Source organism: Glossina fuscipes, unplaced genomic scaffold, assembly GCF_014805625.2.
Source record: "Glossina fuscipes isolate IAEA_lab_2018 unplaced genomic scaffold, Yale_Gfus_2 142, whole genome shotgun sequence".
NCBI classification, from domain to species: domain Eukaryota; kingdom Metazoa; phylum Arthropoda; class Insecta; order Diptera; family Glossinidae; genus Glossina; species Glossina fuscipes.
This window is the reverse complement of record NW_023998485.1, coordinates 1,384,730-1,402,436: the sequence shown is the minus strand read 5'-3', so window position 1 is coordinate 1,402,436 and position 17,707 is coordinate 1,384,730. Positions and strand designations below refer to the sequence as shown.

At 34.5% G+C, this 17,707-nt stretch overlaps 2 protein-coding genes across 5 annotated transcripts in view; one reads left to right on the top strand and one right to left on the bottom strand.

Annotated features, from left to right (window-relative positions):
- LOC119641053 (centrosomal protein of 104 kDa) overlaps nucleotides 1-17,707 on the bottom strand; it is a 59,503-nt gene that overhangs the window by 17,646 nt on the left and 24,150 nt on the right. The gene's annotated exons all lie outside the window — the stretch shown is intronic.
- LOC119641056 lies at nucleotides 2,430-3,036 on the top strand. The gene is made up of 2 exons (XM_038039489.1): nucleotides 2,430-2,514; nucleotides 2,574-3,036. The coding sequence occupies exons 1-2, from the start codon at nucleotides 2,437-2,439 to the stop codon at nucleotides 2,964-2,966; spliced, it is 471 nt and encodes a 156-aa protein (XP_037895417.1). The 5' UTR covers nucleotides 2,430-2,436; the 3' UTR covers nucleotides 2,967-3,036.

Genomic DNA, 17,707 nt, shown 5'->3' with positions numbered 1-17,707 from the left:
TACGGACTATCTTAGAAAAGAGAATTTTATAACAATGTAGTAAATATTAAAAGCTAAAAGAAGAACTCTATAATTATCTCTTAAAACGAATACGAGGAAAGGCGTGGACTTTCTTTTGTATTTTTGTTTGTGATATAGAACAGCAAACATATGCTTTTATAGGCTGTGCATACCTATAAATGCGCACCATTATTTATATTTATATATGACAAAAACCGAACGCGAATGGCAAATTAATGAATCATCCACAATATAATTCTGTTTTACGATATTCTTCCTCTCACAGCAGAAAAAAGCGTGGGAATAACAACCTTCGATAGCGAAAGTGAAGATCAATGCATTCACAGTCTATGTCTTTAATATATCGAGCTGATTATCGAAAAGCTGCCATAAAATTTGCTTTTAACGTGCGCGTATCAACTCTTATCAATTCTTGGCAAGCTTTTAGTTACAGTCAAGGCAATTTATGTATTTAAATATAAAATTCAACCGCCTTGAGCAGTAGAGGAGTCCTAAAATAAATCTTTAACAAAACATTTGGGCTTGGCTTTTATAAAGATAGTAAATAAAAAAAAAAAACCAAGAGATAAAATTAACATATAAATAAACAAATAAGAGCAAAAAGCACAAGGTACACCCGGAGGTTTTGTTGCCCTGAACTGAAAATGTACCAATAAACCGACGCAAAATACAAAAAGCTTGGTAACCGAAACTAGCAAATATATAATATTTATAATCGGATCATATGAAGCATTAAATGATAAAAAATAGAGTTATAACGATGTAAACGCATGCTTCTTTCAATTCCATATTTCACTCCAAGTTAGAGATCGTCGAGTAAATAAAGCGCAAACATCTTTTCTCTACATAAAAATAGATAAATGTAGAAAGTAAACTGAGGATGGATTTACACGTTTTTCACTATATCTTCAAACAGAAAAAGTATGGAGGTTCTTCTATACTTTTGTTAACTTCGCATAGAAAATTTCTCGGCTTCGCACATCTGTAATTGGGCGTCTCTATTTATATTAATAGCATGATATAATTGATTATTTATGAAATATCTATAAAAGAATAAGGAAATGGTAATATCACTTGACTACATATAGAGTACGTGAAAGATCCACAGTACCTTTAATTCGTAATGCTACTAAAATGTAATAATTGAATTTTTTGCATTGAATACACATAAGCTGCATTAATTAGGACCATCTACGCGTAGACTCTTCAAGCAGTTCGAAAAAACTATTTATCTTTTGTTTGGGGAAATTGGAGAGAATAATCTTCGCTCTAGAAGATCATAAAATAACTCATTTTAATTATTAGGCAGTAACATGTTTTCTTAAACATAAGAAATATACTACGCGAATGTCAAATTGGTGGATCACCCATGATGTAGTTCTGTCTTGGAATAACAAAGCGTATGTACGGCGACTTTCGACGCCGAAGGGAAAGTTTGGTACTTTAATAAGCAATGCTTTTAATATGTTTAATTCGCTATGGAAACGCTGCTACGAAACCTGGTTTTCACGTGCGCAAATAAGCATCGATCGTTATCAATTCATACCAAGCTTTTAGCTACACTTAAAGCAACTTATTTGTATACTTATTTTTATGATTGACGAATTGAGTGATATTGTTCTTCTTAAATAAATTGTATAATAAATATTTAGAATTAACTTGTATAAAGCGTACGATGTAAGTACAAAATGACCAAAAGGATAAAATAAACAAATAAGAGAAAAAAAAAGAAAAGAAAAGGGGATCTACAGATTTGTTGCACAAGCACGTTCGCAACAAATGTGAATGTGAACTGGGAGTGTGCTAATAAACCGACGTAACTATGCAAAAAGCTTGGGAATCAATAGTAATAATAATTTTAAGTTTTTCAGCGAATCGTATGAAGCATTAAGGAATAGAAATTAGAGCAAGTACTACATCAAAGTGTATTGCTTTCAATTATATTTTTGCACTCTAAGTTATTGATTTCTGAGTAGATAAATTGTCTTCTTAGATCATAAGAATAGATGCCCAGGAAATTTTACTTAATTATTTTTTTAACCATTCTTTAGAACAGAAAACTTACATATTTTCTTCTAAATATTAAGGAGCTTTACGTATCGATAAATGAGCACTACTATGTACACTTGTAACAGATTGTTTTTGAGATAACTAATAAAGAGTAATGAAATTTTATTCCTAATCGACTAGGTAGGGTGCTTTCCCACAAACTCGATATCGTTTTTAACTCTTGATACCATTCAAATGTAATAATTAAAATTTTTACATCGAATGTACATCTGCTGCGTTCATTATTATAAATGATTTTTAAAAGATTATTTTCACTAATATAAGAATAGAAGGCTATAAAAATGGAAGAGAATTTTATTTTTTAGTTTATTAAAAATTCTTTTTACAACGAAAAGGTTGAAAGTCATGGCAAACAATCAAGTCCCAATGGCAGTTTTCATAGTCGCATTGTTAGGTGCACACGAAGTCAAAAGATTTTCTACGGTAAGCAATATTAAAGTAATTATCCTTTGATTTATTTACGCGAGAAATTTAAATTAAAGTGGTGTTCGAGGAGTACAATCACTTCCTTTCAAATTGGAATATTTTTGAATGGTATGAATTATTACTGCTACGCAATAAAATCGGCTAGGGAGGAAAGTGTTGTTGGAGACGAAGAACTTTGGGAAAACAAAGTTGATGCGGAATTCACAGCGGGCAATGAAAAACTTCAGAACACGAACGCAACCAATGTGAACAGTTTAAACAAAACTATAAATTCGGTCGAAAATTCCGCTAGAGCTTCGAATGTGGTAACAACAAATATAAATGGAAACAAAGTGGAAAATGTTGCAAAAAGATCCTTAATAGATCCCAAATTCAAAAGCGTCATTACCAATTCAGACTCGAAAGCCACGAAAAGAACAGTTAAAAACTCAAAATTATTAAGAAGATAGACCAGCATGTATGTTTTTAATAAATAATTTCGAATTGTATTCGCAAGCTTACACGTTTTTATTTCGTAACACTGCACATAGTATATAATAATATTTGTCAAGAGACCTTGAAGCAAATAAATATGCTTTAGTGCGAATAATGTAAATAATGCAATGCAATCTCTTTGCCTTGGTTTCTGTTGTTGTTGTCTTTTCAATAACGATCGTAAGGTATCATACCTTTAATTTTACATTTTTACGCTTACGATATAGTGTGTATTAAGTATATACCCAGAAGCACTTCAGAAGGTACCCACATTTTTCTGAATTGATTTAAATACTTTGTCGGGCTGGTGACCGAGTCCTTCAAGTCGTAATTTTTGAGAAATTCGGTATACTGACGTGTTTTGGACTAGTTGCGGGCCCTATTAAAAACAGTTTGATTCGGACCATGTTCGATGTCACCCCCAAATTAATTGTAAATAAAAAAAATCCATTATCCAGTGGTACGGACCGTATCAACAATGCAAATTTCGCCAACATTCAATTCGTATAAATCATGTGCGTAGAAAGGATTAAAGACCACTAAAATAATCGGCCGGCTCTATGGCTAAGCTTTGTAATCGTCAATTATTGGTGTAGGACGAATTAGGCGTTTGAAGAAAGAGTCCAATTTCCTCTTAGAAGAGCCAGCAAAAATTCTCAAAGTCAGCAGTAACGCATTCCTACTCTACCTAGAAAAACGTAATCGTTCAATTAGAAGATTCGGCGCTTATCACTAACAATTTTGTAGAGGTAGATGAACAGCCTAAATTTCAAGCAGTCATAGAAAGAGAATTTGCAAAAAGCATGAACGAAAGAGGAAATTTGGTCACGCATTAGAGACAAAATGTGTAATGCGGTTGACAATTAATTTAAGTCTTTCCAGATTATTAGGCGAATAGTCAGAGATAACTTCAATACAGCTCAACATGCGACAAAAGAAGAGCATGCGCAATTGTACATTTAACTTAAACTGGCAAACGTGGTTTCAGGTTATATAATTTCCGCAGCATAAGACATATCTTAGCAGAAATACCGCAAGTTAAAGTTAAGTTTGTGACCAAAATTATCTAAGAACAATTAAAATGGACAGTATGATTTTCAATATTACTGAGCCCTAACCATATTCGATGTTCGGCTGGATTTTTTCTACATTTGGAACAATTAGAGTAATCTCTAAAACTCATTCAATGTCCAGACATAGCAACAGTTCTTCCAATTACTATTCTTTGTTCACATACAGTGCAAGCATTTATGAGTGAAAGAAGAAATTCTTCTAAGATAAGTCAATAGCCTACACTTTCACCTGAAATATTTTCCTGCGGTTAGAGTGCTTGCAGGACTGTTTAAAGAGCAGCAGCTTGTCGCAAACTCTGGAGCCAGACGTGGGAAATGCAATAGATTTATGAACTCAGTTTGATCTGCAAGCTCTTCACACACAATTTTTTATTAAATTATTTATTTAATTTTATTTAATGATGAACAGAAAAACGTGTTGAAAATCCAGTTGGTGCATACAGAATAATCAAAAATTGAATTTGACAGCAAATGCATAGGGATACGTACATGTGTATTTATATAGTAAACATATAATAGAAATATTTAAGCACATATCTATTCAATTGGCCTGGTAAACATGTCAGCCAATTGGTTTCCAGTTTGTATAGGTTCAAGATCATTATTGCCGAAAGATATGTTACCTCTTACGTAATAATATCGAATGTCGATGTATTTAGTTCTTTTGCTTTCCTCTCTCTGTCTTTCTTCAAAGCCTTCTGTTTCGCCGCACTATCCTCTGGTGGACTACCGATAAGTACCAACCACAGTAAACGCAAATGCACGTTTACTTTAAGCTGCCATTCATCAAATTCCACATCATTAAATTGTGGAATTCCGTTAAAATATTGACGAGCCCATAAGCTGTTCTATTTGATAAAGACGCTAAATTTTTATTGACAAAATTTTATTTAATGAAAAGCGGAAAAAAGTGTTAAAAATCCAATTGGTATATATCAAAAAAATGAATGTTGACACCAAATTCATAGTTACATACTTATATTATATATATACTTATATTATACATATATATATATTTGTATATATATATATGCTCACAGATATTTAAATACACGTTCTACCAGCTATTAATGTAAGCAACTTCTCCCCGTAGAAGGGATTAACGCCCTTAGATGAAATTCATTAATTGAAAGTAGAAGAGCGTACGATCCGTTTCATAAGATTGGTCTTGGAACTACCGCTTTCATAGCATTTTATTAATGAGTTAAGGATATTTGCATTCCTGCATGTTGTGACAAGGTTGGTGTAGAGTAGTAGCCGAAGCTTTTTAGGAATGAATATCCGGCCTTGCCGGCTGTAGCGCTGTAACTTGTTTCTTTTTTCAATTTTTCAAGCTTTGACATGACGAACTCTCGTAAAACTCAGGCAGCATTTGACTTTGTCTGTACGACTTAGTAATATTCAAATATATTTCTACTTTTAAGGAATATTTGGAGCTTTCCTTTCATCAATTACGTCTACACATTTTGCAAAATCTATCGTTGCTTCGCGATGAAAGCGCTTGCTAACCAAATACTCTTGAAACACGTGAAACTATCAAACATCCTACACTACGTTGATTAATAAAGTTAATCCTAAAACGACTTGTCAGAATAAGGTGTCATTGGATCGAAAAAGTGGTCCGATCAGAACCTTTCCAGTTGAAGAAAATAATACGAGACGGAAACACGGACAGATCGAGGGGCAAGCTTGGGACGATATAATAAAAGTGCCCCTGAATGTTATATAGCTACACACAAACTTAATATGCCGTAGTACCACCAGCGTTGTAGGATATAAACAGGAAATTAGATAAACTAAAATCTGATTCAAGTACCACTTGGTCTCTCAACTTAGTTGATATATTTCTTTTTTTTTCGCCGAAAAGCGCAACTCCGCATATATTGCTAGTAGCGTCCTACAACGAAAAATAAATAAAAGTAAGATATGTTTGTTGGTAAATCGCGACTTTTTTCACCTGATTTGTGCCAAATAAATGTTTGCGTGCTTAGTTCCTTACTTTGCGACCGTGAACGTTGGCTTGGAAGATTGACAGCCAGTCAAACTGAGCAACAAGGTCAATTTTTTTGAAATTGTTGGGGGTAAGAAGGTGCATCAAGGCTATTGGTGCACTATATTCATTTTTTTAACAGCTTTAACAAACCCTTTCCACCGCCTACATCAAACCAAAATTAAAATACAACTGAATGTATTGGGGCTCCCAAATCTTCCCTGCTTGACTGTATTCAGCGAAAGGCTTAGGAGCTCATAGGCGACGAAACAATGTGTACAAACTTCGATACTTATGAGCGCCGGTGTAATGTGGATTGTGTGCTTATTTAAGTTCTGGAGTTTCCCATATACCACGAGCACGATACACTTCCGCGACACGTTGTTCTCTAATTGCATTGCCCGCCTTTGGAACAACCTACTACCATTGGTTTTTCCCAACGTTCCTGACACCTCCACTTTTAAGTCTATCTATTCAAACGCTGCTACCTTGTTCCCTCCCTCTTTACCAATAAATCATGCTAGCTTACAACATGCCTGCATATGCAGGGATATATCTTGTCTAGCTGGTCATATAGGAAAACAAAAAAAAAAGGAAAAAATCTCAGAAATGGACCCCTCATTCCAATAGGGATACATATTAATTTTATCACCTGATGTGCAATATACAAATTTTTCTGAGGAGGGTGAGGCAATAGGTCGACCTATCATTCGAGTAGTAAACATTGTGTTCCAGTGTGTGGTTACGCCTCTGAGCCAATTTTCAATTTAAGCTTAAAAAGTTCGTAAGAATACCGCATTCATTTAGCAACGGCTACAGTGATAAAGGATGGAAAATGAGCTGATACTAACGAGGGTAAACTCTGTCCTTTAGAGAAGACCTCGTCACCTCTGTCCGATTTTTAGGGCGTTAAAATAAATATATTTGTACGCACATTCTTTATTTTCTGAAATTATAATTCAAAGCTTTTTTAATAAATACAAACGCTGAACAAAAAATGTTAGAACCACAGTCCCTTATTTCTGTAATAATGTTTCATATATAAAAACAACACATTTTGACTACTTCATGCATAGGAAAGCGCGAATAGTGTCGACCCAAAGACGGTTCCAACAGAAATATGAAATGACAACCTTTTGTTCTGTACCTTTTACATGTCGAACCTTTTAGAAAGAAAGCAAGTGTGGGATGGGGGTACACTTGTTTTGTTTTGTTTCATAATGTAAGTAAAAAAAACTTCAGATATCCTATAAAGCATACATATTCTTAATCAACGTGAAATTCTGAATTGATTATGCCTTGTTTTTGTGTGAAAGAAATTCATTCTTTTTTCGTTAGGTGGTTGTGGTGAGAAGTTGTATTGCATATGAGTAAGAAGTACTGCAAGCATGTCCTTCAACTGGTTGGGCTTGTTCTCAATACACACCTGCACGCAATAACTTAAAATGTTTCTGTCAAATTTTGAAGTCGATCGCTTCAGTTTTGCGGCCAAACAATTTATACAAGTTTAAATCAATTCGGAATTTTACGCTGATTAAGAATGTATAGACTTTGTAGGGTATCTGAAGCTTCCTTCTGGGTGTTGCAAAGGTTTTGATAAAACGAATTTACCTCTCGTCCTTCGGTAATGGGTACAAAAATACATATTCGGCACCGGTGTACGTTCACTTTAAAGACAATAAAATAACTCATTCTAACTATTAGGCATCACTTTCCTTTCATAAAAAAACTATAAAAACATCAAAAATGACAAATTTATGAACAATTCTTGATATAGTTCCGTTTCATGACGTAACGGTTCCTTCTTACTCTGATATGTGAATAATAAATGATTTGTTATGGAAAAACTAGTATGCACTTTAGCTATAACGTGTATCGATCGTTATCAATATATATCAAGTTTTTAGTTACAGTTAAGGTAATCAAAGCGATTTACACCCTACGTTAAACAAGAGGGACGGTTTAATTTTGTACTAGTTCGACTATCCCTTAGAACAGATCTCGTATACATTTTTTTCTACATGCTTATACTTGTGTTTGTAGCGTGGAATAATTAATTATTTATTAAATAGCTGCTAAAAAGTAGCATTACTTGATAGGGTATTATCGCAAGCCAGCGTCTGCAATTCATAATACCATCAGAATTCAAATACCACTAAAATGTAATAATTGGAATTTTTACAGCGAAAGCACGTATTCGTTGCACTCATTAAAAGAAATGATTATTAAAGCATTATTTCTATAAATAGGCTATAAAAATGGGAGGGAGTTTTCTTTGTTCAGTTTGTTAGAACTTCTTTTTACAACGAAAGCGTTCAAAGTCATGGGAAACAATCAAGTGCAAGTCGTAGTTTTTCTAGTTGCATTACTAGTTTCACGCGAAGTTAAAGGACTCTTTATGGTACGCAATATTAAAGAAATTATCATTTTATCTACTTACATTTGTTTTGATTAAAGTCGTCTTCGGCAACTGCGGTCGCTACTCTTCAAATTGGAATATTTTTAAGTGGTCTAAATTATTATTGCCAAGCAATAAGATCAGCAAGGCAGGAGAATGCTGTTGAAGATGAAACAATTGCTAATAAAAGCACTGTTATGGAAATGGAAAGAGACGATGAAAAAATTTCAAAAATTAATACCGATTATAGTAGCAATTTAACGGCCAATGTAAATGCTGTCGAAACATCGCTTAGCTCTTCAAAAGTAGAAAATACAGATATAGACAGAAAAGAAGAACAGACAGTTGAGGAAAATGAATCAATCGGTATAGATGCTAGGTCGAGCATTACAAACTCAGCCTTAACCGCCAAGAAGAAAACAGTTAGAAGGTCAAAAGAATTAAGAAAATACAAATAGTAGCAGGAAACATAACCAAAGGGTTTGTATTCAATAAATGACTTCACGTAATGTATATAAGCTGGTGAGTTTCTATTTTGTACATCCTAAGATTGCCATAAGTACCAAAAATTTTAAAAGAAACGAGTACTTCACAAAAACCTAAATTTCAATTTTTTAATTTTCATAAGATAAATTTTAATAAATCGATACGTCACGGACAGAGTCAATACGGATTTTAGAAATATGGGGCACAAGGAACAAGTCTTTTAAAGAATTGCAAATGAAAACATTTCTACCGATACAGGTAGTTTATTCCAAAGTCGGGCGATGCGGTTAAAAAACGACGAGTGCGGATGATTGTTGCGCAATACAGGGCTAACTTGAAGACGAATGGTCGAAAACGCCGAGAAAGCCCAGTAGTCCTATTAAAGGACTCGATTCGCCTGGCTCACCTAGCCAACTTATACATAAGTTCAACACAACCCTTGATGTTGAAGGAAATCCTGGATGTTGGGCTAAGCTTCTTCATAGTTAAGTCCTTCCCTGCGCGCAGTCGAGAATCTGTAGACAAGATCTAGAAGCTCTTGACAACAAATTGCCAATGTACTCTTATCCTTGCAAGATGTCTGTTCGAACAAAGCCAGGTATTGAAACCCGGAAGAAGTTTCAAAAACAGTAATGGCTATTGATAGCAACAGGTAGTGTGGGCCATTCCAGGACGCTGTGTGGAGCAAAATTTAACGATATATCGGCTGTATGGCTCTTTGCACGGCTTTTTCGTCTTAATTTTGTGAGCTGCTGTTGATAGCTTTGCCTTGTTATAACCTCATTGGGCTGGAATAAACCACAATGCGCCACGCTTAGCTGACTGAATACAAGGGATAATAGAAGATCATAGTTGCATTTACTTCAAAGCGAATCTTTAAATGAGTGTAAAATAGTCTCTTAGATGTGAACTTGTCAGTTCGATTTCCACAAGCATCTTTTCAAGTGCTTCAAGTGCTCTTCACGCTTCTTATAGACTGCATATAACAAGTTATGGCGTTGTTAGAATATTTCGCCGTTTTGTTTCATTTGAATTTATTTAATTGGAAGAGAATTTATAGTGGTTGTTTTACGATAGTCATCAGAAGGCGAGCCTCACTTATCTATCACGTAGCAGGCAAAGCTTTCATGTACATAAGCACGTAATTGCCCTTTCTTTTTTTCATCAACGTAACAGGGGTTAGTTAACAATTTATCAATTTCCGCCGTAACTTGCGTGAATAGCCTCCTATTTTGATGGACTGATCATTTCTCAGGCTAATCCGATGTTAGGCGCTATCGGTAATGCTATGGACCTGTTTGCTAAATCTATTTCGGGGAATTTCCTGATGTACATATATTTATTTATTTGCATACGTGTATACATATGTGTGCGCTAAGAATATTTATTTCAGTACTAATAAAAACATTAGAACGGCGGTATACAAAATACTTTGAACCTTGAAAGGCAAAATATCAATAAAATATTAAAACCTTATTAAAATGGCCGGACTAGCTATCTTTTTTACAAGATACGACCGGTGGTCTTAGCCGCTAATGCTTATCTTACGTAGCATCTTAATCCAGCAAAAGAGTAAACATAAGTTTTCTAAGTGTGGGTGATTTTTTCCATATTTATAGAATATACCTGGAAAGTTTTACGGTGCATCTGAGCCAAAAGCACAAGCCGCAAAGGTATTCTCATTTCATATTGCACTGTATTCTCATTTTGTATTGCACTGGTCCTTTCACCGATTGTGTCTATATTCAGAACCGATTTGCGTACAACGAAAACCAAATTGTAGTCGGTAGTTTTGTTTTTTACGGTCATGGAAACGTTTACCGTAGATATTCCTCGTACGGGATTTAGAACTTGATGTTGATCAAGAACACAGTTTCTGGGGTTTTTGAAGTTTCCTTTGGTTGATGAATAAAAACATTTTCAATTAATAGAGATGAAAACACTAATGTGGTATGCGGCCTACCGTTAAATACCCTACACCGCTTGGTTTAATACTGTTATTCATATAACGACTTTTCAAAATAAGCTTTATACGGGAAGTGGTCGAAAAAGTCTTCCGATTGGAAGTTTTTTCAATAGCGTCCCTGCTGGCACAAAACAAGACTGCATACCAAATTTCATCAAAATATGTTTTGTAGGTTGAAAAGAAAGTACAAACAGACACAAGCGGACGGACAGACAAGCTTAGATCGGTTCAAAAAGTGATTCTGCATTGATAGGCATGATAAGAGATGGGCCTATCTCAAGTCTTTCTGGGTGTTGCATACATTCGAAGAAACTTAATATATCCTTGTACCGCAACTGGAGTGGAATGTAACATGAATTTGCAGAGATAATATTTCTCTCCGTAAAAATTTTTTGAAAAATTTGTCTTTTTAATCGTAATCACACTATGTGGAAGGATGGCATGGATACTATCCATGCAATGTTATAAAGTGACGAGGTTTCATATCCTTGCAGTATTTTTTAATGTAAGCGTGGTAGGTATGGATGATCTAGTAGCAGGCGCATATAATTTCCTTACTTGTCGCATTTCGGATGCAAATGTTTAAAAGTATCTGGGTTTCACATTATTTATATATTATACGTAATAGATTGATTGTAAAAGTAATGTTCCATATTATTTTTTCTCTAATTTTAAATATATCTATACACATACAGATATCTGTTCAAAACTATTTAAAGACCTAAAACAAGTTAACATAATATAGAAAGTATGATGTATAAGGAAAAACTAAATGATAAATAAAAGAGAGCAATAAATAATTCCGCGTTAAGTTTTTTAAAAAATTGCTACTTCAGTGACAGTTGAATTCCAACTTCGAACATAACGGCGAAAATATTTCATTCTGAAATGGACCAATTTATTAATCTGTTTCTACCTAACGGTTTTTAGAAGAAAAGGCTTAATATGCGGACAAGATCTGATTATGTTGATAGAAGTGCAAACCACATAAGTTATTTTTGCACTCTGAAATATTTTGATTCTATGGTGTCATACGCAGGATAATTGCAATCAATATTGAATGGTTGCAGTAGTCTCAATTTCATTGCATCGTCTTGGAGCGGACGCACCATCTTTGCGCCATACATTGCCTTAAAAAATCAAAAGAAAAAGAAAGTAAAATAAAACAAAATCTAGCTACGATTGGTTCCATAAAATTAGTTTACGTTTTACTGTTTTGTTCCGCCATGAAGCGTAATTTTATATTCATGGCTAGAAATGACCTACATGGTCTAACAAATATAACGCCTCTTTCTACACGCGATTTATGCCAACTAAACCTTTGCGCGCTAAAGTTCAATTTCGCTTTTCGAACGTGAACGTTCGCACCGAGAATAGACTGAAAACTACTCAAATTGAACAGCACTCATAAATTTTTTAGAGTTTGTTCATTGTAAAGAGGCATACGGCAACTCTTTATACAATAGCTTCAGTTCGTAGATGTTTTCAACAAACAACGGTGGTCCGTTATGTTTTGTCCATTATGTTATTAAAACTATTTACCTTCAATATAATCCAACGATTCCGGTTTTTTCGATATATGAATAAATTATTTAGTTCGCCATGATAACATATCACAAATTTTGACAATAATAACATTGCACACCAATCTCGCCAATACGTTAATACTAAACTCTGACAGTTGCATTGCGAAAAATTAAGGCGCTTTTCATCAATACATTTAATCTGCTCAATTCTTGTCGTCAACAGTGTGGCAATTTTTGCTTAAACTGATTCGAATAGAAGTAGTTCTCGTTACTCTTCAAATTCAAATTTTCTTTTAAAATCATTAAATCAATATGTGATAATAACAGAATGAGGTCGGTCTAAAAGGTTAAGTTTTAATGCTGCCAAATCAAGGCGCATATAGTTAAAGTGACAAAGTGGTGGTGTTAATATAAAAGTATTTGCAACCCCTGTCCTTTCGGGCACGAGAATGTAGGATGGATGTTCTTTAGACAGAATACACATACAGTGTGTCGAAAGATGCAGTCACGGGCCGAGCTTTTTGCAAGCTGTGTAAAAAATACCTCATTGCAACCGATATCCGTACCACTTGCCAATAACAGGCCAAAATTAAAATGTAAATTGTGTGGCTGGGAGCCTTGAAATTATCCATTTGAATCCAATTGAATCCAAAGCTCTCACTAAGATAGGCTGTGTGGGGCTTTTGCGAAAGAAAGAAAGTAATTTCAAGTTAAAGGAAGGAAACACTTCAATACGGTCAGCGTACACTAGTATTCGGCTGTATTTAATTACCGAAGGGAGATCGTTGTTAACTAAGAAGTATGCCAAGATGGAGAACTGATCAAAGATGATGGGATTAAACCGACCTGGCAATGGTCTACCATGACTATAAGAGCAAATATCTTTCGCATTAAGTATAAAAAAAAGCCGGTGACTTGCAGTTTAACGATCAATAATTTATGACTGATTAGATCAATAATTTTATTAAAATCCGTGCATACGGCAAGTGAGTAAAGCCGCTAATGGTGGTCTGCAAAACATGGCAAGTAAACTCTAAAAGTTTCGTAACGGTTGAGTAACAATTCATTTAAACAATTTAGGTAAAACAATCAACTTGGCAATGCCTTCTTAGTTCTCGACAGTATGTACATTTCCACATGGCTGAAGTGGAGTAAGGAGGCTATTCTAGCAGCACAAATGTAAAACGGGTGTTTTGAGTGTTGAGAGCGTAAACTTTGCAATACTTCATTTTCCGAAGTCTTTAAATTCAAAAGTGAAGTGCAGTTTACGATTTGAGTAATTCTTCTTTAATTCGAAGTCATCGATAAAAAAATTTCGCTGAGCGTATTCAGCAAAAAGACTCGAGGCTTCAACATTGCTAGAGGAGTCAATGCCGTTGAAAAACCTCGACGAGGTATGTGCGAAAATTTTTCTTTTAGAGTTAACAATTTTTAAAAAACGTTTAAGATTAATAAAAAATGTGGATTTCATCACTTAGGAATATCTCTGGCAACCTTACGGTTGAAATAGTTAAATGTATGTCTAGCGGTACTAGCTAGTGCTAGTAGGAGTACTGGTACGCAAAGCTACTTTTCATATATTTTTTGAAAACTTTGTTTTTCCTCTTTTTTTTTGCAATTTTAGCTACTTCTTTGAACTACGACAGGCTTCGAAGGGAGATCTATTTAACGGGAACAAATGCGGAAATAAATAATAGCAAAACAACGATATTAGGCTTCCGACGTTCCGGGGAGAAAAATCAACCAAATTGTTTCCTTAAATTAGATTTGAGCAAGTAAGATTTCACATGCTGAAGCGATTCAACGAGCCATCCTGTTTGCAATGAAAGCCCAAACAAATTTCTGGATGACACTGATTCAAAGGTAAACGCCACAAATAAGGGCAATATGTTTCTTAGAAGTACAAATATCCCCGTTTGAAGGATATGAAGCATATCGAAACAATTGATTGATATTTATTATAAATTCTGCCACGAATTGTAATACATTTCACGTCAGGATGACATGGTATCACAAATGACAAGGAACGCAAGACAACTGACATGCAATTAAAACAACACCATCATTACGATCTAATCTTTTTTTTGAGATCATGAAAGGTATTGGGAAAAAGGTCCCACAAATACAAATCAGTTTTTAACAAAGTTTCACTAAAAGCTAAACAGAAAAATTCCGTGTTCCCTCAATTTAGGTAAAAAGATCGAATTGTAGGACTAGCGTTTTGCTAGATGAGAATCATCGGACCTGGGGAAAAAAGTAGTCTTTTGTATAGACATATAAAATTGGTACTTCGTGAGTATGTTTCTTTACTAAGAACCCTTTGGGGACTTATTTAATATCATTTGCATGTTTTCTGTCGGTACTAAAGTCTTAAAAGTGAAGATGATCCTAGGTTTGAATGGACATAGTTTGAAAATACTTAGATTAACAGATGGAACTTTTACCAAACGACGCATCCAACGCTAGACTTGACACAAATATTCCTTTCAAGGCGGTATTGCCGTCACGGAACCTGTAGGAACATTAGAATCGAAGGTAGGGAATTCAGAGCTGAGGAATAATAGTGGGGGCGACTCTACGTGGTTGCTGGATGCTCTATAGACACCGAAAGACTTACAAGGGAAATCAAATTTAATATTTTTGTTTGTGGACGCCTATTACCTATATCACATACTCGACAAGGATCAACTTCACAGTCAACATTATACATCAAATGTAACGCAAAAATGGTTACCTCCAGTTTAGAAGACCTCAGATAATCAGAACAGTGGCTTTAGAGGATTGTAAAGTAGTACAGTCCAGTTAATAGGCAGTGATTGGGTTGCCCGACGTAAGAAAAGTTGGAGGACAATGTCGAATTCAGAAATAATTCCTTCTGTTTTGAGCCCTACGATTTCTTCTCATTCTTACATGTGAAAAAGCGCATGAACAACAATTTTCGATCTCAAAGGAAAGGGTTGATGCTTTGGTAGCCCACTTGATTCGTTATGAAAAATCTAGCATGAAATGCGATTTTAACGTGCCTAAATGTGTATCGATCGTTATCACTTTATATGAAGTTTCTAGTTATACTCAAGGCAATCAAAGTGTATTCCTTGCTGCACACTAAGTTAATGATTTCTGGAAATATATATCTTTTCAAACGGTAACAACAGAAGGACATAACAAAAGAGATTTTGCTTAGTTTTATACTTCCTTGACTATTTCTTAGAACACAAAGCATATGAACTTTCTTCCACATTTTTATATTGATGATTGGGGAAGAAGTAGAATCACTTGTCACGGTACGCTCGTACATTATCATCTTTAATTCGCAATACCATTAAAATGTAATAATTGAAATTTTACATCGGATAAACACATTCGCCGCACTTATTAATCGAAATGGTTGTTAAAGCATAACTTGTACTACCAGAATATAAAAATGAGAAGGAACTTCATCTTTCAATTGGTTACAAGTTTTTTTACAACGAAGAGTTTCAAAGCAATGGTAAAGTACCAGGTTCAAGTTCAAGTAGCTGCATTTCTAGTGGCATTATTGGGTGCATATGAAGTCAAAGGACTTTCTATGGTAAGCAATACTGAACCCATTATCTCTTTCCTTATTTACAAATATTTTTATTAAAGTGGTCCTCAGAAACAGCAATCGCTTCCTTCCAAATTGGCGTATTTCTGAGCGGCATAAATTATTATTGCTATGCAATAAGGTCAGCCAGGGAGGAGAATGCTGTTGAAGAAGAATCGGCTTTTAATAAAAGCACTGTCCAAGAACTGGAGAGAGACAATGAAAAAATTTCAAAAACTAATACCGATTATAGTAGCAATTTGACAGCCAATGTAAATGCCGTCGAAAACTCCGTTAGGTCTTCAAAACTGGAGAATGCTGATATATATAAAAAGGAAATGCAAACAATTGAAGCAAGTGAGTCAATTGGACCCGAGTACAGATCTGTTATAAGTAACTCCGATTTAGCAGCGCACAAAAAAACCACACGAAATTCGAAGGAATTGAGAAAATACAAAAAGTAGAAAATTAAAAAATATGCTTGTCTTCAATAAATAATTCCACATTATACATGCAAATTTACTGGTTTTTATTTTTTACAATTCAGCAGGATTGCATGCTGATGAAATTCATCATAATTCTGAATAGAAAATCTAGCCTTTCTGTTTTTTAATCTTTATTTAATGCATTTTAATAAGCCCACAACGCCTAGTATACCACTTTGCCTCATACAATTCTTCACTTCACATCTTCATTACAAAATATAAAAAGTTATATTTCGTTTCCTTACTTTATTTACTTACTTTTACTGCCTATCCGAAGCTTATAGTTGGCTTTACTAAGAAAATAGTGACTGTAGGTTAAACGTAAAATTGCATGGACAGCCATGCGATTTTATAACATCGCCGCTGAAGCAAACGTTGACTAAACGACAGCTTGGAACTATCTGCATAGGACGAGATACAAAAAGAAGTTGGACGGTTGGACACTTGGATACCACATGAACTATAGAATAAAACAATGAAAAATGTAATGAAACATAACCGAGACGTTTTTGAGAGATCAATAACTAGCGATGAAAAGTGGGTCAACTAAGACAATAATGTGGTAAAGATATATCAAACTCCGTCAGCAATAGCAAGGTCAGGTTGAGCGTTTTAGATTCTAAAAGAAAATCGTGCGTTATGAGCTATTTTAACTTGGCCCGATTGAGATAAACCATCCAGAATAGATCAATAGGAAAAACGTCATTTTCGACCATGGCAACATAAATATTTTTAGCGTCTTAGTTAAATTTAAATAATTTGGTTGAGAATTTTTAGTAAATTCTCCGCATACTTCGCTTCTTTACTATCATTTGTTTAGCTCGCTGCAGAACTCTATTGATATCGTAAAGCTGACTTGAAAACGGTCCTATGAAAATCATTTAGTTAGGATTATCGGTTATCGGCTAGACGCTTTAAAAGCCCTATAATAGAGGCGTAATGGTTTTATCAAAAAAATGGCAAAATGTTATCATACTAGCATACGTTTTGTCTAACAAAGTTCATTCCAAGAGAAGAAACGTAAGACCCTCTATATAAAGAATAGGCCAGATCCGCCATATTTTTACTACAACTGCTCCTTGATATTTAAAAAAATGGAGATATTTTAAAAACATAGAAACGTAATCAAAACTGTCATAAGTCGACTTTAGTTTTTGTCTTATTAAAGTCTTTCTGTACTTTTTGATTTACTCCATTTTGCACTTTAGCTTCGCATATCTACAGAAG